At 42.4% G+C, this 20,624-nt stretch overlaps 1 protein-coding gene across 1 annotated transcript in view; it reads right to left on the reverse strand.

Moving 5' to 3' along the window:
• The window catches only part of FMOD (fibromodulin), an 83,008-nt gene extending 73,458 nt beyond the window's left edge, over window positions 1-9,550 (reverse strand). The window contains exon 1 of the mRNA XM_082227176.1: window positions 9,407-9,550. Within this exon, the coding sequence (XP_082083302.1) occupies window positions 9,407-9,409 (3 nt within the window). The 5' untranslated portion in view covers window positions 9,410-9,550. The remainder of the gene's footprint in view (window positions 1-9,406) is intronic.
• Between the last annotated feature and the right edge of the window lie 11,074 nt (window positions 9,551-20,624).

Raw genomic sequence — 20,624 nt, forward strand, 5'->3', positions numbered from 1 at the left:
TGGAGGGCTTTGATAATCCTCACCAGAATGATGCTTACTTATGTGTGTAACATAAGAGCAGTGTCCATTTTTAAAATGTTAAACAAAGCTTTCCCTTTTCTCATCCAGACCTCTATAGCTAGCATTTAGACAGCCTCGTTTTGCAAAGCTAATAGATTTTGTAGGGTAGCAAAGCAGGTTTGTGGTGGCCCTGACTTAACTCAGGACACTTTGCTGATATTGTAGTTCAGCCGAAGGGAGGGATAACATCACCCTGCCATGCCTCACTATTTGATCCCAGCACAGAGTGGTTACCCACCTCTATTATATACTGCTCTTAAAGGTTTAGGAGCCTTCTGTGTCTCACTTCGCTATTTGGAAACCATATAACTCTGATGAGCTCTTGTCATGGTTCTTGTCTATTCCACAACCAGTTCTGGTGTGAATCAGAGCAGCTGTTTTCTGTCTACACCAGATTGTCAAGAAAGGAGAGATTGTCAAGACAGGCATGCAATTGCAGATGGTGATACAAAACCTCCTTATTTTCACCTTTCCGTGTTGAGGGGAGGGAGACTTGAGATACCAGTGATGGCAAAGCAGCTGCAGGAATTGTTCCTCATGTCTGGGACAGCTGGCCAGACAGCTGGACGGATAGGATTTTTCCAGGCCGGCCTCCTTAGTTTCTCTTTATGTGTTTTTATTTCCTATTAAACTCGCTGTCTCATTTCCTCTATGAAAAACAGAACTCTTTCACAAAGATAAACTTTCCAGGCCCAGCCTGCATCAACAGATAAACCATTTATTCAGCTTTTGTGCGTGGACACCCATACACTGCCTCCTTCTCATTCCTTTACTTTACCCCCACAATCCTCTCTCATAGTGTGTGCTTATCCAGATATTACAATGAATTATGGGCACCAGGGATGCTGAATCATACAACTGTGATTAAAGGCAAAGTCTTTTTTGGCTCCCAAAATCGTTTCTGTCTGCTTTATCAAGCCCAGACAAGTTTCCATTTTAGGGCACAGTGTTTAGAGTTTGGTCAGAGGGCAGACCTCTGATTGCTAACTGAGGAAAGGCTGCGAAACAGTAACTTCTAACTTGTTTGGAAGTCCCAGCAATGAATATAGCATATTCTCTGATGATTTTCCTCTATGTATATCATATGTCACTTATGAATCATGTACAGCCAGGCTGGACAAAATGTAGTCCATATTCCACTGGTGGACTGCAGGTCAGTTTCTAGTGGATTATTTAGCCCTTGCTGATTAGCTAAGATTCTCACAAATAATGCTAGACTATAGTGCAAATTGTTTTAAACTCTTTTTAATGTTGTGTTTTCATTGCTGTAGCTGGCGCATGGACCTTGGAGATAAGGAGCTGGTAATAAGCTATTTTTTATTATTGTACTATTATTTTGTATTATATTTATATCCCACCTTATATTCTAGAATGCTCACGGTAGCATACACGATTCTCCCCTCATGTTTCCTCACTACAGCCCTGAGAGGTAGTGAGACTAAGAGAGAGAGAGAGACTGACCTAAAGCTGTACAGTGGTACCTCAGGTTACATGCTCTTCAGGTTACATACGCTTCAGGTTACAGACTCCACTATCCCAGAAATAGTGCTTCAGGTTAAGAACTTTGCTTCAGGATGAGAACAGAAATTGTGCTCCGGCGGCGCAGCAGCAGCAGGCCCCATTAGCTAAAGTGGTGCTTCAGGTTAAGAAAAGTTTCAGGTTAAGAATGGACCTCCGGAACGAATTAAGTACTTAACCCGAGGTACCACTGTACAGTGAGCTTCGTGGGGATTTGAACCTTGGTCTCTCAGGTCCTAGTCTGACACTAACCACTATACCACATTAGGCGGGCCTCGCTCTGATCCCACATGGTTTTCCCTTCTGTTGCTAAGCAAAAGTGGAAACTCAGGTTCATCACACAGATTGCTTATTACAGAATAGGTCAGAGGGCTTGAACAGGCACACTTGGCTCTGTATATTTTAAACATATAGAAAATAGGAACTGCAGTAAGAAAAAGCAAGAAGAAAAAGCAAGAGGAGAGGATAGGCTGTCCTTTCAGTGCTGTGCCCAGACCGGCCTTTGTGAGATGAGAGTGGTGGTCTAGGTTGCGGTCTGGCAACATCTGGATGATCATAAGTTGTTGATGGGTTCCATCAGCCTGAGCCAGCATGACAAAGGTTGTAGACTTGTTGGAGGGCAAGTCCAACAACATCTAGAAAGATGCCTCTTCCCCATCTCTGCTCTAACAGATTTCTTTCCTGCTTGTAAACCCAGAGATGGAAGCTGCTTCTTTCCAACAAAAAAGGCAAGCCCTTTCCATGGCAACAGCTGTTCAGTTTTACTGAAAAGTTTATAGGATGCCCTTCTTAATACGGAGAGTGATATATGAGCTAACAGTTGCTATACTGGCTAGGACTGGGGTGAAAGTTTAATACGAGGGTTTTTTTGGAGGAGGGTTGGTCTTAGGTTCCCTAAATGCTGGGCCTCCTGTCCCACAGAGTTGCCTGAACTGGCCAGCCTCCCATCCCGCAGTAAAACTCTCCACAACAAACACAGCAGTGGCCTCAGGCGGCCGTGATTGGGGCTCCTGGAGTATGTTCTGGGAATACTTTTGACAGCTGGCTTTACTACCTTGGCAATGATTCCCGTTTGCCTCCTTCTTTCCTTCCAGTGCATTTCTTTTGAAAGCAAAAAATAAATAAATTCTCAAAATTAAAATATCTGGAGTCCTCAGACTTGGAGAGGCATTTATTTTCCATCTGTGTAATTCAGAAGAGATTTGTTATTGAATGTTGGAGCTTGAGAAGGTGAAAGGCTTGGCAGAATTATAAACTGCAGCCCAGTTCATTCCCCAACCATGATGCAGGTCTCCCTATGGTCACACAGCGCAGAGTCAGCCAGTGGTGCTTTTCTCATGCTCCACCTTCTCCGCATGATGGGAAGCTCCAGATAGCCTTTAAATTATTTGAAAGCTTGTGTTTCCTATATCTGATCAGGAGTGTCCAGAAAATTCAGGCTGGATAAAACACAGGTGCCTTCCTCCTGAAATTGATGAGTCACCAAGAGTATTGTACTATAAATGCTCCGTTACAGGGCTGGGAAACCTGTGAACCTCCAGTTGTTGTTGGACTTCACCTCTCCTCATCTCTGAGCATTGGCCATATCAAACAACACTGGTGGGAGCTGGAGTCCATTAACATCTGGAGGGCCACAGGTGTTCATCTGTGCTCTATTGTCACTTTATGGACGCAATTCAGGTTATGACTAGATGTAACGGTGGCATGACTCATGGGACAGCTGCACGATTTTGGGGTTTTTTTATTTTTTGCAGATTTACAGCGTTAACCCCAAATATTTCCAGACCCTCAGTTTCAATGCCATTTCCCTCCATTAGTCGTTGCTTCTAGATAAGAAAGTATTGCACTGGCTGCTGAAAAAAATGCACTGACTGTCAATTCAGCCCTTACTTACTGGTAAGTGTCTACTTAAGTTTTGATGTATACAACTTGCGGTCAGAATACCTGAAAGATCTCATCTCTTTTATACCCAGTCAATCACTGTGCTCTACAGGGGAGAATCTCCTGCAGACACCATCTTACCAGAAGGCCTGTTCCACACAATGTAGGAATTGGGTCTTCAGTGTGGTGGCATCTACCCTTTGGAATACCACATTGGGCAAAAGATTCCTGCACTGAAAAGAGGTTAGACTAGATGAACCTTGTGGTCCCTTCCAACTCTACAATTCTATCATTCTATGTTCCGGGTTTCTTCTGACCCCTTCCCCACAAGCCAATTTTAGGAGGCATGGAGTTGTGAAGGGAGAAAGAGGGAAACCCCACTGCACTAGCAAGCCTCATGCTGGCTCCTGTTAGCACAGCTCTTTAGTTGAATTCAGCCCATTATGTTTACACATACTATCCCATTTAGACATCCTTTTTTGGCACAGACACCCCTGGTAACCATTTATTTCTTCATTTGCAGTCTTTTAGATGGAGGCAGTCTCCTACATTTTGGGGGAAAGGATTATAGAGAGTTTATTTGTAGAGCACTAAGCACAGTTTGGGGCCAGTAAAGACTTTCAGGACCATATTGAGGAGAAGGCATGTCAGTGCTTAAACAGTCTCCCTTGCTAAGGCAGTAGTTACTTGCATGCTGTAAAATGCGGCAGTTCCAAGCAGAATATACCCCCCAAGCTGCTGTTTCTGCGAATTCCAACAGCAGGACCTTAACGAAATGTGTGTGTGTGTGTGTGTGATTATTTAAGGCTACAGCAAGCACAAGGAAGACAATTCAAGCAAAAGGGATCTCTTGATCTTTCCTACCCGTCTCTAAGGAAACACAGAGAAAAGCAAAGAGCGAAATGCAAACCTGTGTCTGAACTATTCTCTTTAGTCATTATTAACCTCTGCTTTGTTAAATTCAAAGAAATGTCAATAACAGCAAAGAGGGCCTCTGGAGCTGTTCTACAAAGGTGCCCCGCGTGCTCCATTTGCTCTGTGGCTGAGACAGGATCTCCTTAGAAATGCTCTTGCTAAATCACTACTGACATGTTAAATCAAACAGAGAGAATGACCCCCTCCAACCCTGAGTGGGAATACTGTACTGAAAAAGCTATTAAAATGGCTGAACTGGAGGTGTGGCTGATTCATACTATTCCATCCTCCACCCCATCACCTGAACACAAACATGTCCTGGCTGAGTTTATAGTGCCTCTTGCTGAAAGCTGGAAGAGGATAAAGCGTCCCTTTAAACAGATGCCTTGTGTTTTGTCAAAGAGGTGTTTTCTGTTATTTAAAATACCCTTATAAATTTTCGATTTGATTGGGCTTTAAGACTGGGAAGCCATGCAAAAGCTCTGCCTTTGAGATGAATTCCTGCTGGTGTGGAAATTGATGTTATCCTGCGGATTGGAAACACAAGCTGAGAGGCACAGGATGCAGCAGTAGATGGAGCTGATGCGAGCCAAGTTTAGCGGGCTAGGATGGGTGGATATTTAGGTATGGTCTCAATTAACATTTTTTATGAATGGCTCTGGAGCTTGACATTCTTTCTTTTCACAGATGAATTGAGGTTGAGGTTGGAAAAGACCGACAAATAACAAATTAGAGCCAGAATAAGAACACTCAAACTGTGGATAGCTTTGTTATGGTTCGTATTTGGGATGAGGGGCTGGGGAACAGTGTCTTGCTCACTTTCACCCAGATCTGGTCTGGCCACCACTGAACTAATACAGTTGCATGCCCGATACTTCCCTGAGCAGTGGGGTTTTGGGGGCAGTGCTACTTGGACATGTTTTCCTTCGAATAAGAGTGCATTTTTTTTTTTGGGGGGGTGATTTTTGTTTTATGCACATGTGGACTCTCCTTCCTTGGAGGTTTTTAAGCAGAGATTGAATAGCCATCAGTCATGGATGCTTTAACTGAGATTGTAGCTGATAATATCTGCCCGCATAAACAGCTACGTAGAAAGCAACAGCAGCACAAGATGAAATGCCAATTGCACTTTTCTTTTAATGACTCAAAAGAAATATTATAAACACCCAAAATAAATAATGGTAAAATAATCTCAGCTGGAAGAACGTGATTACTCTTGATCTGGGTCACTTAATCTTAAATTTAGTCCAATGGCTGAAATATTAAAGATCACTGGGCTGGTTATAGTTTTCTTTGTAAACAAGTTTCTGGGAGAGGATCATAAAGACCCATGTGGGTTTAATAATTAGTGTTTCATTAAATTACCTAATGAAATGCTTTTTAATTGGTGGCAAGGGACTATTTTTGGCTGCCTCAGCAGTGGTATATTGCTTTAGTCGGAGAAGATTATTACAAAACATTTATTTTGGAGACAATCAGCCAGCAAGCGTTTACTCAACACGTGAAATTTTAATAAACATGGTCATACTAATAACTAGCACAATCAATACAGAAATAACTTGCCAAGGTTGTTTTTGTTTGGAACCTTCCTCTTGAAAGGTTAACAGCACAATACATGTCTAATTAGAATTAGAAATGATTTACTCTCAAGTGACTGCAGCCTAACAATGCAATCCTATGTACATCTACAGGCGTAGTCCCCATTTCGTTCACTAGGACATATTATTAGGTAGCATGGATAGTAATGCAGGTTAGCTATCATGGAAACCGTAGCCCACAACATGTAGTCAAGGTGCTGGTCAAGGTCAGCAAGAAGCAAGCTAGACACAGGACACTTTAGGATTAACATTTCCCCACAATAAAGGAACAGAGGTCACTCAGTGCATCACTTCAGGGTATGTAGTTATTGGACAGTAATCAAAACATTAAGTCATTGCACCATCCATTCATTGCATGTGCTCAAATGAGTGTTGTATCTATGAATACAACAAAGGAGACGCTACATGGCCTGTTCATATTACTTCATATGAAAGCACTGTCAGGCAGTGGGAAGGACTTGATTCTTTAACGACCTATAAAACAATTGCAGAGGAGATGATCTAGAGGAGATCATCTAAACCTTTGCAACGTACTTGGATCAAATGAACTCACTATCTCAAGTTCCTATCAATCAAAACAGAATGAAGAAGGAAATCAAGGATGAGATGAACCAGAGGAAATTTTGTTATGTTTTGTTATTATAAAAGTAGTTCAATATATCCAAAAATGCAATGGGCTTTCCAACAATTAAGATTAATAATTTAAATAAAGTATATAAAAAAACAGAAATACAAGTATTTACATCATCTGTGTTGCAGTAAGAATGGATGAGATTTGTAGGGTGCTTGTAATATTCTTTATAGTTCTTTATATCATATTAAATAAAGGAGGGAAAGAGAAGGAGGGAAGAAATCTACATTTATTGTCATGATTACTGTAGTTGTTAATGTGCTTGGCATTCATTTTGCACACCTACTCACTGCTATTGTTCAGTCTTTGAGTTGTATTCAGCATAGCACCATGGAGATCTCTGCTTGCCTGGTGGAATGATCTCCATCCCTCCTCCACTATTCAGGGGGTTCTCCCAACCCTAGAGGGGCAGGGGCACAGGGGGGAGGGCAGCATGGAAAGTCCTGTTGCCCTAACAGGCATCTTTGCACTGGCTTCTGCTCTGATAACAATTTAGTTGAAAAAGACCCCTCCTTAGCTCCTGGACTTGGTAATGTCATGTGTCAATGAGTCCGATGAACCACCAGGGTATTGAGTCAGCAACCTTTTCCTTTTAGGGATGTGTGTGACCTTTGAATTTCCATTGAAAAACATCCATGTTGTTTGTGTGTGAGCCAGTGCTGGCTGCCCATCACATTGCAAGGACCTCACAGCCCCTGTTTCATCCACTTATGCTGATGTGGCCATAAGACAGATTTCCAACAAGTGGCACCAGCTGTCATTTCTGGCACAGCCTTCATTCTTTAATGGAAGATGGTGATCATTAGGATTAGTGCCAGGGGATGTGGACTTAACTGTATATGAATGAATCTAGAAGAAGAGGATTACTTTCCTTTTCCAGTCTGCCTTAATGTCAGTGGTGAATAAACAGTATCTGAAGAATGTGTGGGAGATAAGAACAGCTGTGGGTTGGGTGGTGTACAGATGGGTTGTTTTTCTTCTTGAGCAATAAGGACAATTCCCTCTTCAGTCATGACCCAGCACTGATAACTGTGGAGCTTCACTGAATGTGGGGATCCAGTTTGCTGTGTTTACCTCACTGCAGCCTCTACCCTTAGTACCACAGAATTCAAAGGAGATGTGAAATTGACTACACCAGAACACAGTTTTGGAGGCAGCTGAAGGAACACATGGGGAGGAAAGAAACACAAGGCCTTTGAATAAAGAACGATCTCATATTTCCACAGTAGGATCACAGAAGTTGGATTCTTTCCAGCATTGACTCTGGTTCTGTGAAACACACAGCTAATTAATATCATGCTCTGTCCCCTTTCCCACCATAGATAACTTTATAGAGGATAAAGTGAGCTCTCATGTTTTAAGCTCTCATGTTCACTAACAGAAAAGCTCCAGCTCCTGGAAAGGAGGAAAGGTAACTTTATATTGTGGGGAATGGAGAACAGCACTGTCTGAAAGAACCCCGTGGATCTCCCCCAAGAAGCTATTGAGCTACATCAGAAGATGTCAGAGAGAAGTCCATCAGAGAAATAGATCAGCTCAGTCTCTTTGGGTTAAGGATCTCTCCATCATTTCTACTTAGCATTAAGAGTGTGCTTACCTAGGAGTGTGTACCAACCAGAGTGCTTTGGAAAGCAGCCTTTCTCAGAGGCTGACTAATTTGGCTCCTGGGTGGAATCTACACACATATAAAAAAACACTGTGAAAATGTTTTTTTTTTAACACTTTGAAAAATACATTGAATTTTACATAGCTCGCTGTTGCCATCTAGTGTCACATTTGTATATTGCACTTTATAACACATTTAAAACGTTTTATTTGCAGCTGTGTATCTGAGTCCCTAGTCTGAGGACTGGAACTCTCTATATGGCCTTCAGGACTCATCCGAGGCCACACACCTCACCAGCACTGCTCCACACCCTCCTGAATTGTGATAACCACTCTCACTTGACTGATGGAGGATGGAGAAGTGTGTATAGTCATATGTATCCTTTTTCAGACTTACTGGCTTTGGAAAGCTTTAAAAACCCTGGGAAACGGTTTTGGGTACTGATTTTTCCAGAGACTTCTGGAACTCCTTCAGCCCTATGAATACCAGATGCATCATGTTTGAGCTATGACTTCCATAGCTCTAGTGAATGCTTCACAGTAATAGCTCTCATCAAAGGCTCTGTGTGGTTGCATGAAGTTGCTGGCAAGCCAACCAATATAATCATCACCTTGAAAAAAATATTCAGTGTGAAAAAGCTTCTGTTCTACAAATGTGTTCTGTGTCCTTCATCCAAGCATGGGATTCTATGGCAGACCTCCTCCTGCCACAAAGTAAGGTGTGAGCAGGAATAAGGGATGGCACTCTGTCAAACATGTGTTAAAGCTACCTTGCTATATGACACCCAATATATAGGTTGCAATGCATTTTCCCTTCACAATCTGTGCAGTTACAGTGGGAGTGATGTAATGGATTAGTTCCCCCTGCATTCACTACTCCAATTTGACACCCCCCAAACAGCATCTTGCAGTAGAGGGTTCTATCAATCTGGCAAGGAAACAGAAGCAGGCTCACACCTTAGTAAACCTGTTTTATTTGCCCCCACCTACAGGAGTTATACCACATAGGACTGGAGATCATTTGATTTCTGCATATGTGAGCAGGACAGGAGCTCATGAGATCCTTGGACATGCTGGTATTAATGGTTGTACTTAAATGCCCCCATATTTCTGTTTTTTCCTTAGCATTATTTTTACATACCAGAAAGGCCCCAAGAAATATTGGAATGTATATAGTGGCTGAGCCAAATCTACTTACCATTTCTCAAGGACTTTATCAGCTCTGTCAGAAAACACCTCTCTTTTCTAGCTCTGCACAACATCACCATGACTAATCCAGAGAAGAGCAGAATGCAGGAGAAACAGTGGCAGTGAAAAAGGGCTTCAGCATTGCTGTTTTCAAATTTGGAATTGAAATGGGATATTCAGTACATAAAAAAGGGTATTATGTAAGCTCCTTGCATTGATAAGATACTTTCCAGATAATCAAAATCAGAACCAGAGGTCTATAATGAGAATCAGAGCCTGCTAATAGTTCATTCAGAAGTTATCTCTGGACCATAAAGAGTCTGCAGCCAAACACTCATGGCTAGACTCATCTCACTACATGATAAGTGGCTGCAGGAAGCTGAAGTCACAGCCTCAGTTATCATCCCAGGCATTTTCCCACCAGCAGCAGTTGAAAGACCAGAGTTATGTCACTGAGCAAGTATCAATGTACACATCAGCAGATAATATTTAGGTCTCTGCTTTCCATTCATTCCGTGAGCTATTCCCTGCATCTATCCAGCTACATCATTATTCCCACATGAGAGACAGAGAGCACTCACAACAACTGAGGCTATCAGAACAAGATATGGAAATCCCTCCCTTAAGACCATCCCAAAAGCTTTAAACACTTGACTGACAGAGTATACCAGTGGATTAGACAACCCATTAAATCACAGTAGATGTTAAGAATATGAAAAACATATCCACTGGCAATGAAGAATGCTGCAATAAGTACCACTCACATGTCAAAACACTCAGCAGGCTATGAAGTATCCCTCATAATTCAGGCTCTGGTGTTTGCTACACTTGAATTTTGAAGGTTTTATTTTCAAGAGGCAGAGGACCCGATTTCTAATCCTGTGAATGGGCTGATCTTCTTTATTTACCCTAGTATCCTCATGAAGTACCCTATGTGCTTGGAGAATTGAGGACTAGTTGTCAGTCTGCAGAAAGACTTTGATCCTTTTTTATGTAAATAAGCACAAACCCTCACTTGCTTTCCCACCACGCCATTGGGGGCAATAATTTGGCATTGCTTTGTTGTGTTGCTACATTTAACTTGTCATCCGAATTGTTATTAATTAATGTAAACATTTTATTTCTCACAGTGCGGCAGTGACAAGACATCCTTGGAGATGGCACATTTGGAAGGATTGCAAAAGGGGGTGGTTTTGCAGAAGGAATTGAGAAGACAACCCCCAGCACGATGAGTTGTCAACATCGCAGCTTGAGAAATAGGAGAACATTTTAACAAACTAAAGGGATGGTGAATAAAAAGCCTAGCATCTTTTGAACTCATTTATCCAGACCACCATAGGTGCCTGCCTATTAACCAGGCAATTACAAAAAATGCTGTGCTGTGGAGGTTTAAGAGCAGTCAGGGCATGACACACTTTCCAAGTATTACCCATGCCTGCTTTGTGATTCAAGGAGGGGCGCTGCTGTTTAGCAGAGGCATCTTATTGGCCATTGTGGAGAAGCAGGAGACTAAACCCCCTGGAAATTTGGTTGATCTGGCAAGACTTATATATAATGTGTTCTCTTGGCAGGGCAGCTGCAACCATGACACTTGCACCTATTGGATGCTGCTTCAGGACGGACAGAGTTCTGAATATCTACAAACTACTCTGGACTTTATCCCATGACTTATCCAAAAATGGATGTTTTCAAAATAAAGATGGTCATAAAGATGTAGACAATCTCTGTTCCACTCATTTTCCCCCAGTTTTATCCTAGAAGATGTATCAAGATTGTGTGACGAGATCTACCATAGAAAGGATTCATAGTCACTATACTTTCAGCAAACTTCCCACCCCCTCCAGCTTGTCCAAAGACCTGCAGTCATTAGAATCCTTCAGAAAATTTTTGTTACATGAATGTCTTTCTCCCTATTCTCTTCTAAAGGGGCACACTCTCATTTTTCAATGGTACATATGGCGCACAACTATCCTTGCACCATAAACTACCACTTCCAGGGCATTCTCAGTATGAAATATTGGAGCTACTGTTTTTTCAATCTCAAGATCTATTTTGAAACTTCGATCTCACTGGAGCACAAGTGATGGGCATTCAAGAGGGTGGTATTAGAGCACATGTTTGTTTGTTTGTTCAGTCGTTTAGTCGTGTCCGACTCTTCATAACCCCATGGACCAGAGCATGCCAGACACTCCTGTCTTCCACTGCCTCCCGCAGTTTGGTCAAACTCATGCTGGTAGCTTCGAGAACACTATCCAACCACCTCATCCTCTGTCGTCCCCTTCTCCTTGTGCCCTCAATCTTTCCCAACATCAGGGTCTTTTCCAGGGAGTCTTCTCTTCTCATGAGGTGGCCAAAGTATTGGAGCCTCAGCTGCAGGATCTGTCCTTCCAGTGAGCATTCAGGGCTGATTTCCTTAAGAATGGATAGGATCTTCTTGCAGTCTCAAGAGTCTCCTCCAGCACCATAATTCAAAAGCATCGATTCTTTGGCGATCAGCCTTCTTTATGGTCCAGCTCTCACTTCCATACATCACTACTGGGAAAACCATAGCTTTAACTATCGGACCTTTGTTAGCAAGGTGATGTCTCTGCTTCTGGTATTAGAGCACATACAGTCACTTATACATGCTTCCTTAAATGGCCTTGTTAGCCCTTGTTTTGAGTGGGCTTTGTGGTATAGCTCACTGGATTTGATCATAAGCCAGAAGAGGTGTATCCAGCAGAGACCTTGGTTTTGAGTGGAAAGCACACTTTTCAGACTTACAATGTATGGCAAATAGACACATATGGTGATGAGGAAGCAGGATCTCAATGGGAGACCTCACTACTGAACTATGTGAATGCATTTAAAAGTCAGAACAGAGCAGGGCTAGCCAACAGGATGCTCTCCAGATGTTGCTGGACTCCAACTCTCATCAGACCCAGCCAGCATGGCCAATGGTCAGAGATGATGGCAGTTGGCTTCCTACATCATCTGGATGGCACCATGTTGGCTGCCCCTGAAACAGAACTTACACATATGTGTGCACAGGGCTCTGTTCTGACATGCATATGGATGTGCAGAGGGGTGAATAAATCCTGTCCCCCCTGCGTGTTCATTCATTCACCAAAGGTGGAAGGTCTGAAAGGGGCTTAGTATGGCAGGCCGAGAGCTAATATGTGGGTGTGGAACACCAATCCTACTACAACAACTGATGGTGGAATTCGGTTTTAACTTCAGATGACTATTTGGATGATTTCATACTGGAGAAATGTGAAACCTAGCAAAATACTTCTTTTCTCTCTGTACTTAAAAGCGCCACAAAAGCAGCCGTGGATGTGTGGGTGGAGCAGAGTGTTCCAGCCTCCATAGCAAATGAGATTATCCCCTTGTAGTCCAGACCTCCCAAGCAGTCTATGCAACACCACAAAGGCACACAGAGAGAAAGAGAGAGTCTAACAAAGACTCTGGCTCCCATGCCAGTGCAGAGTCGATCAGTGTGCAAGAGGAATTACGGGAGCTGGGTGGAGTAACAGCAATGGAGAGAATGCCCATTAAAATCCCTATCAAAGGAATTTTACTGTGTGTTTCCCTTAATGGTGACTTGCCAATACAATTCAGTCCAGTCAGTAGCAGTTTTTCTAAGTAGATTTCCTTGGGGCCATACTCTGAAAAACCTTGGACACGGATGCAATGAAGTGACAGAACCCAGGGTGCATGGGCTCCGCTAATAATATAAAGCACATTTAAAGTGCACACCTTCTCCCAGAGGATCCTGGGAACTTTAGTTTACCCCTCACAGAGCTACAGTTCCCAATGCTCTTAACAAACTACACTTCCTAGGATTCTTTTGAGGAAACTATGTGCTTTACCTGTGTGGTGTGATGTGAATATAGGAAAAGCAGCACATAATCTAGTTCTCATCAACACAAGTTAAAGGATCTGAGACAGATGGATTTGCTTTCCATCTTTGCTGGGATTTGAGCAGATGGTTAACTATGTTTTTTTTTTACCCAAATAAAAACAACAACAACAAAAATAATGCTATAAGAAAGGGAGCAGCACCACTTTGGTATGAAATTACTTTGCCCTGCCTTATTTTTCCTCTTCTATTTTAGGGTTGCCAGATCCAAAAGGCTTTCAGCAGGTGCCAGAAGGAGGTAATAACCCAAGCAGAGGAGAATGAGCTGTATATTGAGTGCAAGCTTTATAAGCCTTGATGGGCTTGCCCAGTTCTTTCCATTGCTTCATTTGCCCCAGTGCTGGACAGGGCTCGTCTATTTTTCTGATTTCTCCTGGGGGAAGTTTGTCCGTGGATTTAATGACCAAAGTATCCAAGGAACGTTCAAAACATGTGTTCCCCTTTGTTGCTTTCAGCACCTGGCTGGATCCAGCAAGAAGCAGAAGTCGCATTCTCTCAGTGTGACCTCACTCTTTCCAGCTCCACTCCCCACCCCGTCCTGTAAAGAACAGGGAAAACAGAACATCCCAGGCCACATGATGAGGTGGGGAGGGGAAATAAGGACTTTTATAAGCTGAGACTGTCCTGACCAAGGTGCTTTGTGATGGGCAGGTTACCCAGGGCCAATTATGGGGGAACAAGAGGAACAAGTTGGCAGGAAGACTTGAGGCAAGTTCCTGCATTGGCCCATCCCCTCTGCTCCGCCGTTCCCTTGCCTTGGCTCTGATTTTTCAGATGACGGAATCTGTTGCCAATGGAAATAAATTAAAAGCAACACAGAAGCATCCCTTGGTCACAGCCACTTAATTTTGCGATTCAAACCTCTGTGCTGATGTAATGTTCTGTTGAAGGCTCCCAACAGCAGGAGGGTACCATAATAATATTTTCTTACATGGAAGTCCATGTGTGGAAGCCACCAAAAGCTGTTTCTGTGGGACATCACTTAAGGCAAGCAGGCAGGCAGGGGAAAGAAATCATGTTTCTATGGCTATGAGGCACTTAGGGATGGCCGAGGTTTCACTGGTGAATGCTGTAATTAGCCTTACAAGCTTCCTCAGAGAATTATTGGGAAAGAGCTGATTTTTATTTTTACTGAGCCCTCAAGGAAAGCTTGGAAGATCCATACACCTGAAGGAACTGTCCTGCCAGCTCTTCCAGGTGCTCCTCTTTCTCAAATAGACCCAGGTCACATCTGGACTATACATTTAAAGCACATTCAATGCAGCACATTTAAAGCACATATCTTACCTCAAAAAATCATGGGAAGTATAGTTTAGACCTCATATACCTACAGTTTCCAGCATCTTTAATGAACTAGTTTCCAGGGTTTTTTGTTAAATTTAAACAACAGTAAAACCAGTAATTAAACAATGCTTCAAACAATTAATACAACTATGCAATTAAAACAAATCATAATACTGCAGCTGATTGATAGCTTTACTTTCTTCTTGGATTGCCTAAACATGTTCAGTTTTTCCCATGGGCCTGGATGAAAATGTGGCTCTTCAAAACTTCAAATTAAGAGGGCATTGTTTGCATTTCTAAGGGGAGGGAGTTCCATTAATGGTGTGCCACCACAGAAAAGGCCCTTTCTTGTGTCATCACAAAAGGACTAGGTTCATTGGTAGGACAACAATAAAGGGCTAATCTGAAGATCTCAGGGCCCAGGGAAGCTGACTGATCCCCTCACTCACCAACAATCTTCTTCTGTCATGGTTTTCATAGGACAAACTGAACATAAATTGGTTATAGCAATACAGAGAAGTCAGCAGGTGAATAGCCATCCTTTAGGGACAGTCTGTTTCCAGCCTGCAAATCCTTATATCTTAGCAACAGATGTTTAATGGGTGGGTAGAACACGAGAAATTCATTGACAGATTTGACCCTGCATCCCTGGAGTGAACAAAGATTGTGTATGTGTGGTAATAATTACATCACATGTGGTGTCACACAGAATGGGCAATAGTCAACAAAGGTTGAGTGTGTATGAGCATATTTTTATCTGGGGCCTCACTGTCACCAAATGAATGGATTTTGTCGCCTTCACTTCATTAAACTATCTGTGATGGCTCTGCTTACAAGATGTGTTCCTACTTTATGAAACAGATATACTCCCAACTGGATCAATGTGAGTGCATGAACATGTGGGTGGGTGGAAGTCGCTTGGCAGTTATGCATGCCACAGTCTCTGCTGAAACCATGGCAGTTCTTGTGTAAATCAAGGTGCTTTGTCCTATTGATATGACATGGGCAGGGAAGACCTCTTGGGTGAGGCATGCAGGGTGCCCAAATTTCAGATAAATCAGTTTAAAATCTGAAGGGACATGATACTTTGCATGTGATGCATTCACAGTTGCCATGAGTGGGCACAGTGGGTGTCATCCTGGGCCAGCTTCCTTGCCTAGATTGAGCATTAACATGCCGCATGACTCTGGCATGTTTATTTCAGCTGCCTGTGCCTGTTCTATATTCCAGCAGTGGTGGTTGTACAGAATAGTGAATGTGTGTTTCCACAAGCTATTTAATATCCCCTCTGAGCAACTCATAAGCTCTTTCCTGCTTCACAATGATCCATCTGATAGTGGATGATGGTACTACTGCACCTCACATGCTCTATAGTTATAAGTGTTTCAACCAAGTCAGATGGCTGTCCTGCTAGGAAGAGCATCAGTCAAAGGTCACTGCATTGTGTACTGAGATGGGGATCCTCTAGCAGGGTCACCAGCCCCTTGTAGTCCCAAAGTTTTTTTTTTTGAGCTAAGATGGAGATCTACTCCCTGAGCTGCTGCAGAAAACCATAGATCACCTGGGGTCCAAGTAACTTTGCTAGCCTCTGCTTTTCTCCACTACTCCCCACTATAACTGATCACTGCCCTTCCCTGTCACTGTATAAACTTACTTCCCCTTCATTTTTAGCAGACCTTATTCTTTACAGCAAAGCTCTTGATCACAGGCTCTACTCCTTGTTTTGCCCTTGCACATTCCTTCGTTGCTCTCTGGCCCTACAAATCTCACCCTGATTTTTTGTTTCCGTCAGCCAGGCTGAATATCAGCTCCTCTTCCTGCACCCAATTGCTTGGCCTGAACTGCCTTTCAGGAAGTGACCTCAGCATACCCCTCCAACCTATATTTTCATCTTTTCCATCAATTTGAACACATGGTTTTCTTGGGGAAGGCCCTTCCCTGAAAAGGTCCAGGTCAGCCTGGCCCTCCAGATGTTCAGGACTACAACTCCCATCAGCCCCAGTTCAGTTCACCAGGTGGGACTTGTGGTCTAAAACATCTACAAGGCACCAGGTTGGCAAAGGCTGCTCTAGGTCTATCATTCTCTCCCTAAGAAGGCTTGGCCCTGGTGAGAGATTGGCCCCTACAGTATGTGACACCCAAACTCTCTTGAGATGCAATGGAGCCTTGAGATGCAATGCTTTATTTTTAGATGTCTCAAGGGAAGGCAGGTGATTTGCTTTATTCATCAGGAAATGCTGGCGGAATATAATTTATGTAGCGATGCATATCTGTGACTATTATTTAGATACAAGCCAGAATCACATAGGGAAAGGATATTATCATTATGCTTCTCACTCCAATATTGAATAACTAACTAACACTCATTTCCCTACAAATCTGTTTGTTGTTAACCTTCTCTAATTCTGATATAATTAGGTCACTTCATTCTCTCAGCTACTCTCCATATTTCCCTCTCCAAAAAAAGAATAATACAAACAGCAGGAGGTTTATTGTTTTCCCACTTAGCAGCTCAACCAATCCGGTCCGCACATAACAAATTTATTTTAAACTCTGTGTTGCATTATTCTGCTTTCAAATTGTTTATTTTCTAAAGACGAATAGCCATTTAAGTGATTCTTTGGGTGAAATAAGCTGGAAGTTCAAAGACATGGTTAACAGGCAAGCAACAGCGAGGTTTTAACCTGTTATATGTACAGTGATTGGTGTTATTTGGGATCTTAGTTGACAGTAGTAGTAGTAGTAGCTGTAAAAGTTGTAGCAGTAGCAGTTACAGACTATAAATAAATAATTTGGTAGTTATACATTTGATCTTTTCACTTGGAATAATTTTTTTCTGAATAGCAGTTGTTCACTACAGTCCCAAAGCTTTTGGAGAAAGCATTGCTTTTTGAAAAGGCAAATACATTTTGCAAACAAAATGTTATTTCCTGAGAAGTTTGTAGGTGAAGCTAATGGAGGAACTTGTATGTGACCCAGATTTTGGAGCATCACCACCTAACATTTATCAGTAGACTAAGCAATCAGAAAGTCATTTATACAAACACAAAAAACTTCAGAGTTTTCTTTGTGGCTTTTTGCACTTCATGTTTCCTCCAGCAGCTTATTGGGATAGAAATGAGATCAAGGTATGGGCCAAATATTCAGCCAATATTCAGCAGGTGAACAAAATGTCCATTCTAGCTCAAGGTTCACAGATCACAGAGTCAAGAAATGGAAATGCCATGTACATGATGGAGATGCCAGAAGACCTTCCACTTCAGATCAGCTCAATGTACAAGCCCCCTTTTCATATATTATATCATACACATTATAATTGCACAGCTCCATTTCTCCATTGTGTGTAAGGCATTTTCAGTTCACTGACACTCAGTGTGTGAGAGGTGGACACTTGAAATAGATGTACCAAACAAGGCACGTGTACTAATTACAGTAATCAGAAGGGTTGGGCTAGATCACTGGTAGGCAGAAGGTGGATTAGGATCTACTAGTAGATCTCTTGATAATTTGCAGGGTTTCTGGCTCCCAACAAAAATGACTTTTCCCACCTCAGCTTGGCTGCTGAACTGAAGAATGCTAACCAGGAGAGGAATTTTTCTGCGAGTTCACTTCAGTTCTGGTACTAAAAACAAATTGCTTAGCTCAATCAGTCAGTCAGTCAGTCAGAAGGTGCTTAAAGGCACGCTGTTCTTTAATTCCATTTTGACTGTGAGTCCTGGAAGACCTGCTCCCTGCTTTACAGGCCTTTCTCCCCCTGGCCTGGGAGCACAAAGCCCTGACTGACTCCAGCTACAAAAGCTAAGGCTGCTGGATGGGCTGGGATTTCTTTGTTTGGTTGAGGAGATTGGTGTTGTTGTTGCTGTTAGTATTTTATATCTTGGTTTTAGATCTTGTTGTGACTTGTATGGAAATTGTTCAATTTGGTTGTGTATTCTTTAAATGTTTTATTTGTTGTTTACGACTGCTTTTGTTATGTTGCAGTTTTGTATTTTTTCATTTTGTAAACTGCCTTGAGCATGGTTTGAACTGTGGAAGGTGGCATACAAATGAAATTACCATATTTTTCGCTCTATAAGACGCACCAGACAAGACACACCTAGTTTTTGGAGGAGAAAAACAAGAAAAAAAATATTCTGAATCTCAGAAGCCAGAACAGCAAGAGGGATCACTGTGCAGTTAAAGCAGCAATCCCTCTTGCTATTCTGGCTTCTGGGATAGCTGCAGAGCCTGCATTCGCTCCATAAGACGCGCACACATTTCCCCTTACTTTTTAGGAGGGGAAAAGTATTATAGAGCAAAAAATACAGTATGTATGCATGCATGCTGTTCTACTGTCTGTCTTTTGCCCCTGGCTCTGGTTGGGAGATATTAGGGTTCAAATATAAAACAAAGTAGTAGAACCAACAAGCCTGTTGTCTGCCCAACTGTGGATTAGAGACTTCATTAGCTAGCAGAAGCTCAGAGGGAGAATTTGATCCAATGGTTGGTATGAACTGTCTCCTACAGCAACATGCTTACAGCACAATCCTAAGCATGTCTACTCAGAAGTAAGTCCTGTTGAATTCAATGGGGCTTACTCCCACATATGTGAGACTTAGATGACAGCCTTAGTTCCAAAGGAGAGGAAGGGAAAGTTGCCAACAGAAGGAGATCTTGCCAGTTCTTTGGGGAAATGATCAAAGCCAATGGGACGCAAGTTATATAAAGCTGCAAGGACAATCCCACAGGAATGTATTTCAGTTTCCTGGAGGACAAGGTGCCAAAGAACTCATTAGGGGCAGGGAACTAGATTTCAACATGATGCGTAAAAGAAAGGGAGAAAAAGCTCATTGACAAAGCAATCACTTTTCTTAGGGAGCCAGCTGCTTTTAACTACCAGCCAGTCCATGTTCTCCCACTCCAATTATTTAAGGCTATTTGCACTACAAAGGAATATTTGCTATGGGATTGCTAAAGAGAAGAATCACAGTGTGAGAGAAGAGGAGAAATATTGATACCGGCTCTCCAGCTAGCATTCCCTGTTCTCAGTCTTGTCTTCTTCCCTTCATATTTATGAGACCCATTGAAATCCCCAGATAAATGCTGAATTGTGCGAAAATGGCAAAGGGGGCCAGTACGTTATTCCATCTGAGTTCAGGGTGTCCCAACAACTGTTCCTTCTATGTTTTTGAGTCCAGAGAATGATTCACTTTTGGCAGCGAAGTTCTCTGTGTGTACAAAATGGATGCCTTAAGAGCAACTCATCCTTGTAAATAAACAACTGCAATTACTGCTCAATTTTCCCAACTTGATGAAACCATGGGTGCTTTCCTACTGAAATCAATGGAACCCCAAAATATTTAACTTCAATTGAATCATGCGCCACCAGGATCTATATTTTAGGACCTGGATATTATTAATATTTCTGGTTAATCAAGGGGAATAAATATTTGCTAAGCTCTCAGTTTGTGTGTTTGCCAAGCTATGGTTTATGTAGTAAGATCTGAATCCATATCCTGGGACACAAAGCTCTGGATTGCCCTAATTTTTGTTAAATTAATTTCTCCTTCCTCTGTTTCTAACAGGCTAACATAAGTACATCACATTCTTAGAGGTGATCCTGGACAGATGTATCACAATTTCAAAACTAATTTTGTAATGCAGGGTGCCCATTTTGTGGAGTGTTATGGTCTTGGAAGTCTTTTGCAATGGACAAAATGGGCATTCAACATATGTAGGGAAGCTGGGGCACATACATCACCCCTGCACCGCCGGTGTCCTTGTCTGTGCCTGCTCCACTACGTGAAGGAGATTTCTAAGCATTTTCAGCTGAATGTGCTCAGAAGGCTTCCTGTGACTGACAACATCACATTATAAGGGTTCCAGATTGTGGGCAGACTTCTAAATGCATTCAGCCAAACATGCTTGAAAGCCCCCTCTAAATCTTCCTACTGTGGACTGTTGGGGGTGGATCAAGTGAGGGTGTTGTGGGCAGGGCAGCGCATGCCCTCTATGCACTTCCTGGCTTGATACATTAGTTGAATGCCTGGACAGGTTACTCTGG

The sequence above is a fragment of the Podarcis vaucheri genome (genome assembly GCF_965113315.1).
Source record: "Podarcis vaucheri genome assembly, chromosome: 6".
Classification (NCBI taxonomy): Eukaryota; Metazoa; Chordata; class Lepidosauria; order Squamata; family Lacertidae; genus Podarcis; species Podarcis vaucheri.